The 18,514-nt window shown below is 42.1% G+C and overlaps 1 protein-coding gene across 6 annotated transcripts in view; it reads right to left on the reverse strand.

Moving 5' to 3' along the window:
- Window positions 1-11,805: 11,805 nt before the first annotated feature.
- lef1 (lymphoid enhancer-binding factor 1) overlaps window positions 11,806-18,514 on the reverse strand; it is a 42,905-nt gene continuing 36,196 nt past the window's right edge. For 3 of the 6 annotated variants that reach the window (XM_026171232.2, XM_026171231.2, XM_026171230.2), the window contains exon 10: window positions 11,806-13,492. In XM_026171232.2, coding sequence (XP_026027017.1) covers window positions 13,413-13,492 — 80 coding nt within the window. In that variant the 3' untranslated portion in view covers window positions 11,806-13,412. The remainder of the gene's footprint in view (window positions 13,493-18,514) is intronic. The other 3 variants (XM_026171235.2, XM_026171234.2, XM_026171233.2) reach the window with 2 other exon arrangements.

The following is an 18,514-nucleotide window of genomic DNA, read 5'->3' on the forward strand; positions in this document are numbered from 1 at the left end:
GTCATTTCAGCCACGTGGAGTGGCTGAAATGACAGTGAAGCGAGACAGCGTTCCTCCAAGACCACGGTGTTACATATAACAGACAATCAGCACAGGACTACATAAAGTGCAAGTGTGCAAAAATTGCAAACTGCAAAAAAAAAGAAAAAAAAGAAAACCGTGCAACACAGTCGTGAGTCATCAAAGTGAACAGCAGTGGGCTGAGCACACAGCCCTGAGGGGCTCCAGTGCTCAGTGTGGTGGTGTTCCTGATGCTGTTACCGATCCCAGCTGACTCAGGTTTCTCCGTCAGAACTTTCATGATGTATCCAAAAGACAAAAGGTTTAAATAAAGCTTTGTTTGCTAAAAAGTTCATAATATCATTTTAAAAGTTGATAGCATAAAAGTGTTGTTTTCACACGGTCTTTGACACTATTACTAGTGATTGCTGTGTGCACAGAACAATGAAATAAATTATAGAATGATTATTATAATAATTACAGTAACACTGCTTTAATGTATTTTTTTTTTAGGTTTTGGGGTTTGTTTTAGTAACGGACATAAAGCCACTCAACCTTTGAGCAGAGTCTGACTCTGTCTGCCCTGACTGGTGCAGAATTCATATGAATTCATACTTTTGGATCCTCAATTCTCTTTTATGGACTGATTTACGTTTTTCACAGCAACTTTGGGAACAGAAACAGGTATCTGAGATGCTTTCAGACATTTGCTGTTATGACAGCGGCCAACTCTCATTAGAAATAAATGCTCATAATGTGCAACTTTGCTCTGCGCACACAAGAATTACAGTATGCACACTGATGAAAGAAAGACATAGGACTTTTTAATTCTACTTTTGATTTGGAAGTTGGATGAATAAAATATACTATTCACAGAGAGGACATTTTGTGTGAAAGAACTAAATTATTTTTGAATAATTTCATAAAACGGGCCTGAAAGACAGCTTCAGGCTGGAGAACTATTCCTGAATACTGCTCGAAGAATAGATGTGATCATACCAAGCAGTAAGTCAGCATTGGGTAAAACATAAAAAAAGATCCTGTGTTGCTCAAGACTTTTGTACACTACTGTATAGTGTATAGGCTATTCCTACAACAAAAAATATTCTGGGAGTGTGAGTCACTGATAAGTGGTGAGAAAGGTGTCAAGAAAAGAAGAAAGTTGTGAACACAGCACTTCAGTAGTAACTTTTTTCTTACAGCTAGTCCCAATCACTTGCGTTTTCTTCCTGTTGTGTTTTCACCACTAAACAGCTTTGAGTTGTACTATAGATTTATTTAATTATTTGATTTCACCAAATGCTTCATTGATCCCCAATCATGATCAGGATTTGTTTTTCAGACCACATTTCTTCGTCCAAGATAATGGTTCACTTGCAGGGTTTTTTGTTTCCAGGTAGGCTCTTTCTATTGTTGTTTACCCAGTAAGCAGCACTGGAAAATATGTACACAAGAATGAACTGGCAGTGTACAACTTATGTCTTTGCAGTTCCTGTTGCTTTCTTTTTTAAGAAAAGGGAAGCTATTTTTCCTCTTCTGTGTGTCCTCTGCATTCTACAGAATTTAATCTACATCATTTTTCAGTGCTTACTCTTGTGTTCTTATGCTTTGCCTAAAGTAAACACTCCACACGGTGCTTCAGTTGAGTTCTCCGCATGCTGTTTGCTCAAAATGCACAGCAATCTGCTTATATGGCGTTTGTATATCTGCACAGTGCCATCTGTCAACAAGGTTATGTAAAAACAACTAAGACAGATTTAATGTAAAGGAGCCATGAACTTATCATCAAGGTCACTTTTCTTCAAAGTTTTATGGTTAATGTTATATTAATATTTATGTTGATCACGTCTCCTTCCAAAAATAACAAGCAGCGATGGCTTTGAAATGATCTTGAACCGTTTTCTTTAAAGGTTGCCACATCAACGGGCTACTCTGTCACACTGGTTGACGTGGGTGACAGCATCCTCAAAAAGTCCATTAAAACAACTGAAGGCAGCCTCAAGAGTGGCGAGAAGAAGTTTAAGATAAGGCAGAGGTGCAGTTAACAGGCTACTGTTCACTGGTTTCACCAGACTTAAGCTACTGTGCAGAGGTCTGGGGCAACAACTATAAAACAACATTACATTCACTTTTTACTCTTCAAAAAAATAAAGCAGTTCAAATCATCCACAATGCAGGTTATAGGGAACATACAAACTCACTATTTTTGCAGTCTGAAATATTGAAAATTGCTGATCTAGTGAAATTCCAAACCCCACAAATTCTATTCAAAGCAAAAAAAAAAATTCAGAGTATGTTTTCTTTGAAAGAAGTAAGTTATAATTTAAGGGGTTTTTGTGACTTCAAAACAGGGAAGGTACGTGCTACAAGAAAAAGCTTTTGTGCTTCTGTTCATGGAGTGAAACTGTGGAACAGTCTGAATATGGAACTAAAGCAATGTCCAAACATGAAACAGCTCAAAAAGAGTTATAAAAATATGATCTTCTCGAACTATAAAGAAAGGGAATATTGAAATTGAGTGAATGTCTCTATTTAAAAAATTTCATGATGTGATATTATAGTATATAGTATATATTGTATTCAGATATCTGTTCACTATTTTTATTACAGATTATATCAGTAAGGAAGCTGACTAAATATTAACTGATAACTTATGGCAAAGGGGTGGGATTAAATAAGTGTGTACTTCTTCCCACTCCCTTTCAACATGTAAATGAACCAGAACAGTAGAAATATTGAAATGTATTGATTTTGTATAGTATTTCTTTTTTTTTTATCTCTTATTTTCTTTACCAAATGTACCTGTATATTGTTTACATGTTTGAAATAAATTAACAAAGAAACAAACAAGCAAACATGAACAACCAGATCATTAATCCTGTGAAATGTGTGCAATATCTGGATAACGTTGGGTTTGGTTTGTTTCGGGCAGGTGAAGAGTTCATCAAGAAATGTCGTTGCAGAAGGTGTCGAGCTCCACAGACGCTGCATCTGTGGTTCAGGGCTTGGATCTTGTGGTCGAGGCCGTTGCTGAAAACCTAAAGATCAAGCTTTAGATCTTTCATCATAAACTCTCTCTCGGTTCTTTTTGCTGTTGTAAGCTTCGGCTCTATTGAACACATAAGATATATGGACTGTTGCAAAGCTGCAGATGGGCCTGTTTTTGTTTGTTTAATTATCTATCTATCTATCTATCTATCTATCTATCTATCTATCTATCTATCTATCTATCTATCTATCTATCTATCTATCTATCTATCTATCTATCTATCTATCTATCTATCTACCTACCTACCTACCTACCTACCTACCTACCTACAGTGGGGCAAAAAAGTATTTAGTCAGCCACCGATTGTGCAAGTTCCCCCACTTAAAATGATGACAGAGGTCAGTAATTTGCACCAGAGGTACACTTCAACTGTGAGAGACAGAATGTGAAAAAAAAATCCATGAATCCACATGGTAGGATTTGTAAAGAATTTATTTGTAAATTAGGGTGGAAAATAAGTATTTGGTCACCTCAAACAAGGAAAATCTCTGGCTCTCACAGACCTGTAACGTCTTCTGTAAGAAGCTTTTCTGTCCCCCACTCGTTACCTGTATGAATGGCACCTGTTTGAACTCATCATCTGTATAAAAGACACCTGTCCACAGCCTCAAACAGTCAGACTCCAAACTCCGCCATGGCCAAGACCAAAGAGCTTTCGAAGGACACCAGGAAAAGTCTTGTAGACCTGCACCAGACTGGGAAGAGTGAATCTACAATAGGCAAGCAGCTTGGTGTGAAAAAATCAACTGTGGGAGCAATCATCAGAAAATGGAAGACATACAAGACCACTGATAATCTCCCTCGATCTGGGGCTCCACGCAAGATCTCATCCCGTGGGGTCAAAATGATCATGAGAACGGTGAGCAAAGATCCCAGAACCACACGGGGGGACCTGGTGAATGACCTGCAGAGAGCTGGGACCAAAGTAACAAAGGTCACCATCAGTAACACACTACAACGGCAGGGAATCAAATCCCGCAGTGCCAGACGTGTTCCGCTGCTGAAGCCAGTGCATGTCCAGGCCCGTCTGAAGTTTGCCAGAGAGCACATGGATGATACAGCAGAGGATTGGGAGAATGTCATGTGGTCAGATGAAACCAAAGTAGAACTTTTTGGTATAAACTCAACTCGTCGTGTTTGGAGGAAGAAGATTACTGAGTTGCATCCCAAGAACACCATACCTACTGTGAAGCATGGGGGTGGAAACATCATGCTATGGGGCTGTTTTTCTGCCAAGGGGACAGGACGACTGATCCGTGTTAAGGACAGAATGAATGGGGCCATGTATCGTGAGATTTTGAGCCAAAACCTCCTTCCATCAGTGAGAACTTTGAAGATGAAACGAGGCTGGGTCTTCCAACATGACTGATCCAAAACACACCGCCCGGGCAACAAAGGAGTGGCTCCGTAAGAAGCATTTGAAAGTCCTGGAGTGGCCTAGCCAGTCTCCAGACCTCAACCCCATAGAAAATCTGTGGCGGGAGTTGAAAGTCCGTGTTGCTCGGCGACAGCCCCAAAACATGGTAAATGGTAAATGGCCTGCATTTGTATAGCGCTTTTCTAGTCCATAGGACCCCAAAGCGCTTTACACTACATTCAGTCATCCACCCATTCACACACACATTCAAAACATCACTGCTCTCGAGAAGATCTGCATGGAGGAATGGGCCAAAATACCAGCTACTGTGTGTGCAAACCTGGTAAAGACCTATAGTAAACGTTTGACCTCTGTTATTGCCAACAAAGGTTATGTTACAAAGTATTGAGTTGTATTTTTGTTATTGACCAAATACTTATTTTCCACCCTGATTTACGAATAAATTCTTTACAAATCCTACTATGTGGATTCATGGTTTTTCTTATTTTTTTTTTCACATTCTGTCTCTCACAGTTGAAGTGTACCTCTGGTGCAAATTACTGACCTCTGTCATCATTTTAAGTGGGGGAGCTTGCACAATCGGTGGCTGACTAAATACTTTTTTGCCTGGATGGATGGATGGATGGAAAAAAAACACAATAACCCAAGAATCTCATTTTTTAGGTATACTCTTTCAGTTCTAGGAGGCAGGAATGTGTTGCATGCCATCCGTTGGAAAAAAAGTGCAACACAGACCGATGACTCTGTGTGTTAGACGAAGTGTTACCTACAATTTACTAGCTGGGCTTACATCCTCATTTTAAGTTTGACAGGGTTTCAGTAGGTAAAGGTAAATGCTTGGACAAGAATTGAGCTGCAGTTTGGGGAAGGCCTCGAAGGGGGCTGGCAGATCCCCCTGTACTAAATAGGAGTGAAGAAGTTAAAGTAGGGATGCACCGATACTGGTATCGGGTATCGGGGCCGATACTGTAAAATGTGTGTGTACTCATACTCGTAAAAGTTAACCGATACCATGAACCGATACTAACTTATTTCATTACGGTAATTAGAGGGTGGCTTGTCATTTCTGTTGCAGTTTTTTAGATTGGCCACTAGGGGAACATCCCGCGCTAAACAGGCACAGGGTTAGGCGAGTGAGACTGGTGGCTCCAGATAAAAAAGAGAAACTGGAGGCTGCTGTAGCAAGGCTAAACAAAATGTCAGCAGTGTGGACCGGAACAGCCAACTTTAACTCAGGTTTTGGAAAAGCGATGAAAAATGTCAAGAGAAAATCCACGGGCAGTTAAAATAACAGTCAAAGTCAAGTCAAAGTCAACTTTATTGTCAATTCTGCCACATGTACAGGACATACAGAGAATAGAAACTTCGTTACTCTCAATCCCTAGATAAAATAGAAAATGAACATTTAAATATAAGAGTGATTAAAAATGCAAGTAAAATATTTTAAAGTAAAAAAAATTAAATAATATAATACAATTTTACATATAACAAGAAAGCTATACAATATACAATATAAGGGTAAATGACATTGAGTGCAAACCAGGCAGAGTAGTGCAAATAGGCAAATAGTGCAAATGGAGATTTGGTAATGTACGGTATGAGATAGTGTAACACAAAGTCTTATGAGGTAGTGGCAGTCCAATGCTCCACAAAGTGACTGGTAACTGGTGCAGGCCAGTGAGTGAGTCAGAGAGTGTGTGTGTGTGAGTGTGTGTGACAGAGTTCAGTGAGACCGTGGAGGAGAGAGGGGAGAGGGGGCAGAATCGGGAGGGAGTTAAGCTTCCTGACAGCCTGATGGATGAAGCTGTCCTTCAGCCTGCTGGTCCTGGCCTGGAGACTCCGCAGTCTCCTCCCCGACGGCAGCAGCTTGAAGAAGCTTTGCATTGGGTGCGTGGGATCAGCCGCTATGCAAAGGGCTTTTTTAGTGAGACGGGTGCTGTAAATGTCCTGGAGGGAGGGGAGAGAGACACCAATGATCCTCTCTGCAGCTCTCACTATGCGTTGGAGGGTTCTGTGACAGGACGCATTGCAGGCTCCAAACCACACAGTGATGCAGCTCGACAGGATGCTCTCGATGGTGCCTCTGTAGAAAGTGTGCATGATGGGGGCTGGTGCTCCTGCTCTTCTTAGTTTGCGGAGAAAGAAGAGACGCTGCTGTGATTTCTTGGCCAGTGCTGTGGTGTTGTACGTCCAGGAGAGATCCTCTGTGATGTGCACACCCAAGAACTTGGTGCTGCTCACTCTCTCCACAGACACTCCGTCAATGGTCAGAGGAGCATGTTGGGTGTGCATTCTCCTGAAGTCCACAACAATCTCCTTCGTCTTCTCCACATTCAGAGAGAGATTGTTGTCAGCACACCACGTGGCCAGGCGTCTCACCTCACTTCTGTAGTCGGTCTCATCCCTGTTGCTAATGAGACCCACCACCATTGTGTCGTCCGCAAACTTGATGAAGAGGTTGGAGCTGTGTGATGGAGTGCAGTCATGGGTCAGCAGAGTGAAGAGGAGGGGGCTCAGCACACATCCCTGCGGGGCCCCCGTGTTTAAAATGATGGTGCTGGATGTGTTACTGCCGACCCGTACTGTTTGAGGTCTTCCGGTGAGGAAATCCAACAGCCAGTTGCACAGTGAGGTGTTGAGCCCCAGCTGGACCAGTTTTTGAGTGAGCTGTTGGGGGATTATAGTGTTGAATGCTGAACTGAAGTCTATGAACAGCATTCGAACATATGAGTCTTTTTTGTCCAGGTGTGTGAGTGCTGAGTGGAGTGCAGTGGAGATGGCATCATCGGTTGAGCGGTTGGGCCGATACGCAAACTGGAAGGGATCCAGGGAGGGGGGCAGGACAGTCTTGATGTGTTGCATGACTAGTCGTTCGAAGCACTTCATCAGGATGGGAGTAAGTGCAACAGGACGGTAGTCATTAAAGCAGGAGGGAGATGACTTTTTTGGAACCGGAATGATTGTGGTGGCTTTAAAACATGTGGGGACGACAGCCTGGATGAGTGATATGTTGAAGATGTCTGTGAAGACATCAGTGAGTTCCACTGCACAGAGGCTCTGACCCATTTTATCGCTCTGGATGACCAGCCAATGCCAGTCGTGGAAAATCAGGGAGATAATGGTGCCAAAACTTTCTGAAGAGGTAAAGACAAGCAGTGTGGTCATTTTTATTAAGATTTTATTTTTTATCGGCAGATAATAAAATAAAACCTGTCTTCCAATTCATTGCATTTGTGTGTGTGTGTGTGTGTGTGTGTGTGTGTGTGTGTGTGTGTGTGTGTGTGTGTGTGTGTGTGTGTGTGTGTGGTAGAAGTATCGGTTTTTGTACTCTCTATCGGCAAGTACTCAGATCCAAGTATCGTATCGGTTTGAAAAAATTGGTATCGTTGCATCCCTAAGTTAAAGAATTGAGAACAAGGAGGGACAGAGGGTGGGGCACGTAAATGAGAATGAACAGCTTGCAGAACTGAGGGAACCTATATAGATTACAACCGGAAGGAGCGTGCTTGGAGGCGTGGTCCCACTCCTGAAATTCCGATACATAATCTCCAATAGTTAAAAGACATGATCATAAAGTGTAACTTTGGACCGTTACTATTTTAGTTCTGGCTACTTGCAAGTGCACTTCTGTGATTCTTTTGTTTTTTCCCCACTGTCTTAAAAGTTTTACAGACCGCAATCATCAACTTGCATGGCCTTTATGTTGATGACATAAAAGGACACTCAAAAAAAGTTGCCTCATGGCTCTTTACACTGTAGGGTACGGACTCTAGAATATTAGAAAAAGAGCCCTAAGACTTAGAAAATCCCCTACGAGCTAGCACTAGGTCACGTCAAAGGAAGAAATCCATATCTAGTATAATTTAGTGCATGAGGGGGAAATGAAGAAGAGCTTAAGAGAGAAAAGACAAAAGTTAGAGATGTGTAGTAATGGTAATGAAGGCTCTCATTCTGTTTTTGGAAACTCCAGGAACCACAATGTAAGCCTGCAGTCTGAGAGTGAAGCACTCTATCTGGATAATTTGATACTGTGAGGTCTTTAAGGTGTGATAGGGTCGGATCATTGAAGATCTTCTCCATGACCTCAAAACACCTGGAAAATGCAGATATTTTGTAATTGGGGTTGAGGGTTTTGGTTTTCTGTTTTGGTTTTCTCCACTTCATTCAAGACACTTCATTCACAACTAGCGCTATATTGGAAAGTCTGTGTGATATTGGAAAGAATCCAGGCAAGAATATTAGTGCTGCAGATAACATCACAGGGAACTCACTTGCTTCACAGTAGCACAATTAATTCTTGTATCTTTCTTTTTTAAATTTAAACCCATTAACCATTTGATACCATTCTCCTCGCTGGTTACCCAGCTCACAGCTACGGCTCTCGAAAATCTTGTTGTTTATGTGGTTCAGGATTTAAAGGTTGTTTATGATTCAGAAGGTCGGTGATTCGATCGCCACCTCCTTAGTTTGTTGCAGAGTCCTTGGGAAAGATGCTGGGGAGTTGCTCTAAAAAGCAGCTTTCTGCCAGTGCAGGGGATCTGACAGATATTCCAGGATGGCGAAATGATTTGTGGGTTTGTAGTGCTGATCTCTTAAACTTAAGGCTAGGTTTGCGGCATAAGTTACCATGGAAATTTATCCCACTAACCACCTTCACAACCCTGAAAACCCAGTTAATCCTGAAGTTACCTTGCTAAGCACTTAATTCTCATTCATAGTACAGGCTTTAGGTGAAGGAGAAAGTGAAGGAGCAAATATTGTTAGTTTAGATTAAATCCACTGCAACATTATGCTATCCAATTTGTATCTGGATGTTTGTTTGCCTGTTTGTTTGTTGTTATTTTTTTACACTTGGAGAACATCACATATGCAAACAAACATATTAGATTTTTAAAAAATTAAAAAGGGATGGGGGGTATGGTTCTTCTAGTGAATTTAAATAATTCACTTGGTAAATAATTCACTCATCATTTAATTGCTTTGCTAAGAAATTTATTAGTGTTTTATAATACAGCAATTCCCATTCATACCTATAAATGTAAGTACAGTGGAACAGAGTGATAACTGTTTTCAAAGGAGAAATAAATGACAGTGTTTTTGCAAGAAATGGTTATCTACAGTGTATTTTAAAAGAATCGAGGCACAAATTATGCTATCAGAATACAAAGTAAATGTTGGTAAATTCGACCAAAACTTGTGGGCTATATTACTGCTCCACCACAACCCAAAGGTGCTCTACTGGATTGAGATCTGGTGACTTCATTGTCATGTTGAAGGAACTAGCTTGAGATGATCTGGCCTATCATCATGTTGGAAATGGCCATCCAAAGATGGCTATACTAACAGTGTCAGCAGCAACACTCAGGGAGACTCTAGAATCGAATAACTTTTCTTCTGTATTTTGATGCTCGGTATGAGCGACGGTAGGGCAACTTGACCGTGTCTACATGGTTAAACGCACTGAGTTGCTGCCATGTGATTGGCAGATTATAAATGTGCAGATCTGCGTTAATAAGCAGTTGAACAGGTGTACCTAACAAAGTGGCCAGTGACAGCTGCCAGACTACACTGGCTACATCTTACACAGTTAACTGTTTTTAGGCTTTTAGTGATTACGTGGGTTTGCTGTCATTCCCTTATTTTTATTATTCACAAATGTATTTTTATTGTATTCATGTATTCTGTTATTCACATCTTTTGTTTTAATCTTGTAGCTATGTTTTGAAAAGTACTGTACAAATAAAAGACTACTTTCACATAAAACTGTGGACGTTTTTATCCATTTTAAACTCAAATGAATTGTGAGCACAAAATGAATACTTTGCAGATGCTGTCATAATGCACTTGACACATTCTCAATCTTTTCCATGTCTTGTTAACCCAACACAAACACAAGGTGGTGCTGTTTCACTTGAAATGGTCCTTGATGAGACTGCAGGGTCACAATTCGGTTCTTTGGATTTAAGACATTTCAAATTAATCAAAGGGATCGATTTACTTTAAAAATGAATTTTATCACCATAAGAGTTTTAACTGAAGACTGTTAAATCCGATAACTGTGCAATTTTTACATCTGGAAACTTGTTACTCAACTGTAGTTTTTGTTCTTCTTTAAAGGCTCAGATACTCCAAGATTATATTTTCACAGCAGCACTGCTAGCACTACTACTTTAATATACAGTACTGTTCAAAAGTCTTGTGTCTCATTTCTTTATATTTAGCTTCCAAGAATCTTCTAGCTTGTTTGTTTGTTTTTTTTAAGTGCTCTTGAACAATAGTTCAGGCTTTCTGAAGGTCTTTCAAAGTTTTTCTTTGAACATTGGTTGCGTTTTCAGCCATTTTTGATCCAATCTTTGTACTTGGTCCAATCTTTGTTTGTTAATTGACTTAACACTGACTATTGAGTCATTCAACCATAAATGGCATCTTAAGTCAAGAGAGGTCCCTGTTATAGTTGGCAAATTACCAATTTAAAATACTATTTTTAGGGACTTAAAGCATCTTTTTGTGCTGTTATCAGCAGCTTGCTGGAAAAACACATAATTTGTTACCATTATTTTTAGTCAGATCTACACACAAAAAAAAAAAAAAAAGGACAAAGTTTGACAAACAAGAAATTGAATTTTTGCACTAACAAGGTGATTTCTTAGCCAGAGAGCTGTTAGCCAAAAACCTGGCATATCACAGCATGGTGTGCAGTGTGTCCTTCAAGGATTTGAGGAAGAACAGAAGAAGTGGCAGGCAGGCAGGCAGGCATGCAGGCATGCGTGCATGCCTGCAGGCAGGCAGGCATGCAGGCAGGCATGCATGCATACATACATACATACATACATAAATAAAAAACTAGAGCAGATGAACGTCTACTTCCTTAAGAAACAGTTACTGTTACTGTTCACTGAACCCTCTTTAGAAATGGTCTCAGTGGAAGAGCAGCTATTAGGGGAAATGGGAATAAAAGGCTGAGGTGTGCCACATTATAAGGTCAGGAAAAAGGAACAGTTCAGCCAGTACTGAAGTATAAAGATGGCCATGCCACATATGGACTTTCAAGCTTGTTAGAACTGTACAAACTCTGTTTAATTTATATACTACATTTCCATGTTTCTTTGCACAACTTTCAGTAAGTCTCTAGACCTCTTTCCCCATTTTCATATTACAATGCAAAGAAATTAAGGAGTTGTTCAAGACTTTTACACAGCACTGCAATTCTGCATAAATTTAGTCCCAATATTGTTGCTTGTCAGCTTCTTTAAGCCTTTTAATAAGTTTCCTCCAACGCAAAAGCAAAGCGATGTCATGTTTTATCCGTGTCACACCACCGAGTGTCACTGCTGCCTGCGAGTGCTAAAACTGCACGCTCCAATGACGACACACAGAATGTTACATCTGGCACATCTAGCTCTGGTCTTTCCACCACACAAGTGATCAAATGAGCCAATGGTGCCTTTTTATTGTTTTTCTTTAAAAAAACAAAACAAAAAAAAAACAAAACATGTTGAAACGGTTCAAATATGACCACTTGGGAAGCAAAGAAAAGAAATGCTATACCAAGATGACAGTGACCTAAAACATGAGACTTTAGAAAAAAAAGGAATTAATCAAGTAATACTAAAAATAGAGCATTAAAATCAAGATGTTACAGAGATGTTTGCATGGAATAAACAACATGGCTAAAGACCACACTATTAGCTATCAGAGAGAAAAGACAAAAAGGTCCATTGCAATAAAAGACAGACTGTCAAGTGCTGGGGTAAATATATATTTCTGCTTCATATGTCATGTTTTAGAACAATAAAATATAGGCCTCTGAGCTGTCACTCTCGCCTTTGTCCTAATGTTGCCTGCAAAAATACCAAGAAAATTGACATAATCCTGACAGTTTAAAAAGTACACATACTGAGCATTATTTTACATCTGAGCAAGACTCGAGGTCACTATTTGTTACAAATAGTTATCAAAAGAAGCCTTAAGTTTCAATTTTCTGCAAGACGCTTCAACAAGAAAAATGGCTTTCCTGTGTCCAAAGCTTATTTTCATATATACCACTATATATATAAAAAACAAAAAACAAAAACCATATTAAACAAAGGGGAAAAATAATCACAGAAATATACACCAAGAAACTGAACAAGGGTTCAGGATACAAATAAAAGGCATTCAAAAATTATATTCAGTCTAAAATGAAAAGCAAATCCAAAATGTTGATCCTTTTTTTGCACCAACTGGTCGTCAGCAACGAACTAGAAATCTTGAGGGCGTTTCTTGGACAAGATGAGATCCCTCCATCTTCCTTAGTGCAGTCTAGAAAGAGGTGTTTGGTCAGTCAGGGATGGAGGGGTGGGGGGTGGTGGCAAACCCCCAAAATGGTCTCTCAAAAAAAAAAAAAAAAAACCAACAACAACAACAACAACAAAAAAAACCCAGTGAGAGAAACACAAGGGGCGGGGAAGTAAATTACAGCCTAATGAACTACACAAAGGGGAAAAAGAGGTGGCAAAATAACTTAGAATAACTTAGTAGCAGGTGTTTTGACTGTTACGGGCAGTGCAGAGTGGGGGAGGGGGGCATTTGTGCACACATCACAATTGCTGCTATTTTTCAGTGCAGTGCCACAGATTTGCAGTAAAGCCAACATTGGAAAGGAAAACTGACGAAACAAAAATAAAAAATATATATATTAAAATGAAAATAACCACACAGATGTTAACTCGATGCTTTCAGAGTGAGACGGCACGGTTACGTGAGGGTGCTCCTACTATAATCATGATTGTCTCGGTCAGTTCGGTTCAGTGTCTCTACAGCAGGCGCCTTTAGGGAGGAAGTAGAGTCAAACAGTGATTCTGGTGACGGCGGTGGCATGTGATGGTGGCAAAGGAAAGCGGGTAGGGTTAGGCAGGGTATCGACGGGGGGGTTGTGGGGTGCTGTGGGGGTTTCTCTGAGAACTGGAGGCTTCGGTTTTGGAGATTTAAGGGTCTTCATGGGATCTAACAGGCCTCCATCTCTAGCAGAGGGCCTGAAGCTGCTGCCTTTGCTTTGCATGTGGAGAAACTGTTGCGTTTTCCTCCTAGAAGAAAAGGGAATAAAAGAAATGACTGCATCTGTACACGAAAAAAAAAACCCCAAAACTGCTGCATTGTGAACACCACATGCCAAAACATGAGTTATATTCACACTGTTCATCAAAAAGCAGACAAGACAAATAGAGATGACTCAGGGTGACTCCCATGTGTCTCACCATGCAAGCATGCTCCCCTTAGTTCAAGGGGGTGGGAACAAATTATCTGTCATCAGCACCTACATAATCAATCATTTGCTTTCAGTTCGTGGTGTCAAAGCTGGTTGAATGAAACTCTTTGCAGCAGTGTGGAGCCTCTGAGCTACAGAGGCCTTATAGGTCAGTGGCAGGATGTGGGCTGGTCTAGCTTTGATCTCATGTAACGTGGGGGTTGCCTTGACCCAGCTGGCAGTGCTGCGCTCTTCTTTGCTCATTCCTCCTCTCATGCTCCCTCTCTTTCTCTCTCTCTCTCTCTCTCACGCTGGGGTTGAGCGCCCAATTGTGTTTCTTCTGGTTGACATTTATGCTGCCATTGCAGGTGGGCGACGGGAAAACAAGAAAAAGGAAATTCTGGGTCTGTCTGAACACCCACGCTTCTGGTCTTGGGACAACATAAGAGCGCATTCATGGTTCTATAGGTGGTAGACAAGCGTATCCCACATTAGAAAAATGCCAGCAGGTACTATTATTTGATCCCACGCTTGCAGCATATTTGTAATAGCTTCAAAGTGGCATTTATAAGCAAGTGTAGCCTATGACTGACCCCGGTCTACTGTGCCACATCAATCTGTTTTTGACAATAGATGAGGAATCACAGGTTTATGCAGAATACAGTACTTAATACATTACAAGATATCTGTGACTGCAGAAGGATTAGTGTATTATATGGATCACTATTAACTTTTAATGTGTTGCTTCATCTAATTAGCTTCCACCACTGCAAGTCCTTTTGCTACAGTGTGTTTCTTCTACTTTACAGACAGTTAACAGACTCAGAAAGTAGTACCTCCAGTCGCTCAGCTTAAAGAGTGTACTGTGAAGCAAGATTACCAAGTTAGCCAGATACACTGAGCCTAAAGACAGAAGCGGCTCTCTTTAAACCTGGATAAATCACCAAGCTAACTTATGCTAAACACATTACCTGGTCATGAGCAGATCTGAAAATCAGTTGCATCATGTTATTACTGGTTCTTTTATTAACAGCATGTTTTAAGAGTGATGTAGATTCTCTGCTGAGAGAATGTGTTTCATTGTGCGTGCAATTTGTTTAGCCATAACTTACGTAGAAAACACCAAATGATGTCCCAGCTGTAAAGTTACTGGAATTTGCCCGCATAAATGTTAGTTAGTTTCAGATTTGGTTTTTAATTTGGTGCCAGCGCATAAAGTTGCAGAGCTCCAAAAACGAACAGCTGTGATAAAATACATTAACTCGAGTAAATTTGGTTATTTTGGTTGCTCTGTGTGCTATCATCATAATCATCTGATAACATCTCCAATCTGAGTAGGGGACACTCATAGGGATCATTTTTTGGGGGGGAAAAAAAAGCATTGCATGGCATGTGGAACGCCCCCTTTTTTATGTGAGCGAGTATAGAGCCCGAAGCAAAGAACTGGGCTTAACAAAGAAAGCTGATAACCACTGCCCTAAAGCCCATCACCTCTTACTGTGGATTTAGGCTTTGTCAAGCCAGCTAATGCAAAGAAAGCCTGACTGTGTTGAATTTTCTTTCAGTATACCCCTCTGTTAGGACAACCTATTAAGAGCACTTGTGTACTTTTAAAGACTATACATATTTAGTGCCCGTGTATTGCTAAAGCTGATATTAATCGACCGACCAGATGACAGTGAAGCTGATGACAGCTTGAATATTTATATTTGTGTCCAATCAAAGTTATAGCAGAACTTTATCACATAATAACAGTAGTCTTATCTTCTCAGTGTGAATAATCTTGAACATGGAACACATTTTCCCCAAAGTCACATCTTTAACTGGAGTGTTAGAGAAAAAGCTTTGCCAAAACATAATATCCCCCTCACATCTCCAGTGTGGTGTGTTATTTACTAGTACTAGTAAAAACCAGTCATGTACAATATTTATAATTTCAAAAGCGACAGGATGTACTTATCACCCCAGCTGTGTCCCTATGAGCTCGGGTAAACCTCCACAGGGTCTGCAGTCTTAAGAGGCACGTGAGAACTGTGTCTATCATGTAAACTATGTCGCACAACAGGCACCTGACTCACAGACGCACTATCCTGCACAGGAGACTGCCATAGTTCATGTAGCTATGTTGTTAATTACCCAAACCTGCGTGGTTCAGGCAGAGGTCGACACGAGGGTGTAAAAATGTTGCGCGACTCCACTTCACAAGACCTTCATGAAATCGGCCCCGGTTCCCTGACGAGGGAAAATTGTTTGTCAAGCTGCAAAAGTGTTCTTTTCCCCTCTCGTGATCCAAGCTTGGGCTAACATAACAAAGTTAGCTTCAGTTATTGACAAGCCAAGGAAAGTTATTTTAGACCCAAGCAGCATCAAATAGAATCAGTGATCAAAGTGGAGAGGCATAGACAGAGGTGGATGGATGTCTCCTGTGACTAAAAAGATGGATGTTTTGTGAAGACGGTAGAGAAACGAAAGAGAAACAGTATTAGTTTGCTTCTCCCTCGTGGCAAAGCCGAGAGTGAAGTCAGGCGAGTGCTACTGCTGTTCGCTACATCTTAACACTTAAAACTGTCTTAAGCACACACAAACACACAAACACGCGTCACCACGCTGACTGCTTCACCACATGTGGATAAAAGAGAACGGGACAGAGGCCACCTTTCCCAAAGAGAGCTGACCCGCGAGCGGCACAGGACAGAAACTGAAAGGAACACATGGCTCAGAGAAAAAGAGAGAGCTCCTGTTGCTTTTATTTACCTCCGCCGCCCTCCCTCTTTTCATCCTAGGATCTCAAAGCGGACCCGCACGCCCGGCCCTGCACCCAGTTTCCTGGGGAGCATTTTTCCTTCCCCCCACCGCAGACATGAAAAGCGCTGGCCTTCCTGCCTGGGGAAGAGTCCTGAGGGGTGGCGGGTGAGAAGTGTGTGTCTGCGTGTGTGTGAGTTTTTCAAAAAGAGCTAGTGCTAACAGCAGGGGTGTGTGCTTGCGTGGTGGTGGTTGGTTATAGGGGGCACCAGGCCAGTGTTTCACAAGGTCCAGCCGACACAAACACTTGGATTCAGGAGCAACTTGACCCCTCCTCTCTTCTCGCTTCCCTCCGTCTCCTCCTCCGCCTCCGTCCACATTAGTGCTCAGGAATGTTGGCCGGTCTTTTTTGCAGGAAATGAAACGCTCCTCTGTTCAGAGGGTGAGTGAAGGTTTAGTCTCCCCCCTTTCTCTCTCTCTCACTCTCCCCCAATTCCTTTGCCTCTATGTGAGGGAGGGAGGGAGGGAGGAAGGAGTGGGACGAGCCCTTGCCCGGCTTTTGAAGTGTGGGAGGTTAAGATAACTGGCACGGCCTCGCGCCTCAATCGCCGCTTTCACCTCTCAGGCCGAATCAAAGCACCCGCAGCTGGGACCCACACGCCTTATAGCCCCCTGACCTCCATCCCGTCACCCCACCCACCCCTATTCCCTTCAGCTCCCCTCAATCCCAGCACAAAAGCGCTGGGGTTTCTTTTCAGTACTATTAAGGAGGAAAACATTGCTGAATTGCTAAATTACTCTAAAAATAAGTCAAGTGGAGAGTGCAGACTCTACCATGAGAGGAAAGACCCTGTGGTTGGGAGATGTGTCCACTGATGCTACTGAGCAGGAATCACCTTTTTAGACTTTCCTTGTATTGCTCTCTGACAGGGCAAGAAACAAGTACAGTTGGATGATTTTAGGCTGTAAACAAGCCAGCAGTGCAGGCAGATTACCTAAGCTGCTTTGTTTCTCAGGCCCAGACTTGAGCCTGGTGTGCTGGAGTGTCTCGGCTATGACCTTGGCCTTGTATCGCACAACCAGCTTTGGTGGCAGCTTTTCAAAGAAGCCACAGCTCTATAAAAAGTGTTACAGTGATGCTCTTAACAGCAAAAAAAAATGTTGGAAGAAAGGGGAAAAACAGTAATAGACGGCCCATTAGAAGAAACACCTGGAAGAGATGGCAATGAAAGGAAATATTCATTAAAAAAAAAAGGGGGGGGGGGGGGGGGGTGAAAACATTGGTTTGTATTGGTTCCACAAGCATTATCAGAAACGAACAGTTTAAAAAGAAATATGAGAAGCGAAAAACGTGCCTGTATAAAATATTGGAGCGTGAGGAAGGGTGGGGTCTGGCTGTGGTCAAATGGGGGAATAGGAAGAGGGGGAGTCACCCAAAAGCCCAAACCTCAGGCATGTGTGGGTGAGACTAGGGGGGAGCACAGGAGGGTGTGGGGAGGAGTGGTGAGGTGTTGCCCACATCTGAGGAGGCATTGCTGGGGGTGAAGTCTGGCCGTGTGCCCCCGCACAGCTCAGTCTGAGCCACTGCAAACCGGGGGATGTCAGGGAGGAGGGTGGTGGTGCGGCACATTCAAAGGGCCTGCACAATGACTGTTCCCTCTGCTGTGGTCTCGCTTCAAAGGGCCTCCACCGCCACTTATATTCAGCATCAGGACAGAGGAGTGGAGCAGGAAGAGGTGGAGTAGGGCGAAACGAGGCAGCGAAAACGAGTGGAAGAAGAGCTGGGATAGTCGTTTAGCCTCCTTTAATAATAAACACGACTTCCTTTTGACGCTCCGTCCTTTGCCTGCCTGCGCCGTGTTACCTGGGGCGCTTTCATTCTGATAACTCACAGATAAGCATCTCACAAGGGGAGGGTTTTATGGAGGTCACATACTTTTTGCCTCTTCCGAGAGGCTGCAATGCCTCGAGGAGCCCCCGGAGGGGGGATGATGGAGGGGGGGTGGAGGAGAGGAAGAGAGGAAGTAGAGAAGTCATCACAAAAAAGCCATGAGACTGGACCCTCATGCTGTTACCGCAGCTGGCCAAACCACGACACAATAGGCCCGTGACTCAATCA

Source organism: Astatotilapia calliptera, chromosome 6 (genome assembly GCF_964374335.1).
Source record: "Astatotilapia calliptera chromosome 6, fAstCal68.1, whole genome shotgun sequence".
Taxonomy (NCBI): Eukaryota; Metazoa; Chordata; class Actinopteri; order Cichliformes; family Cichlidae; genus Astatotilapia; species Astatotilapia calliptera.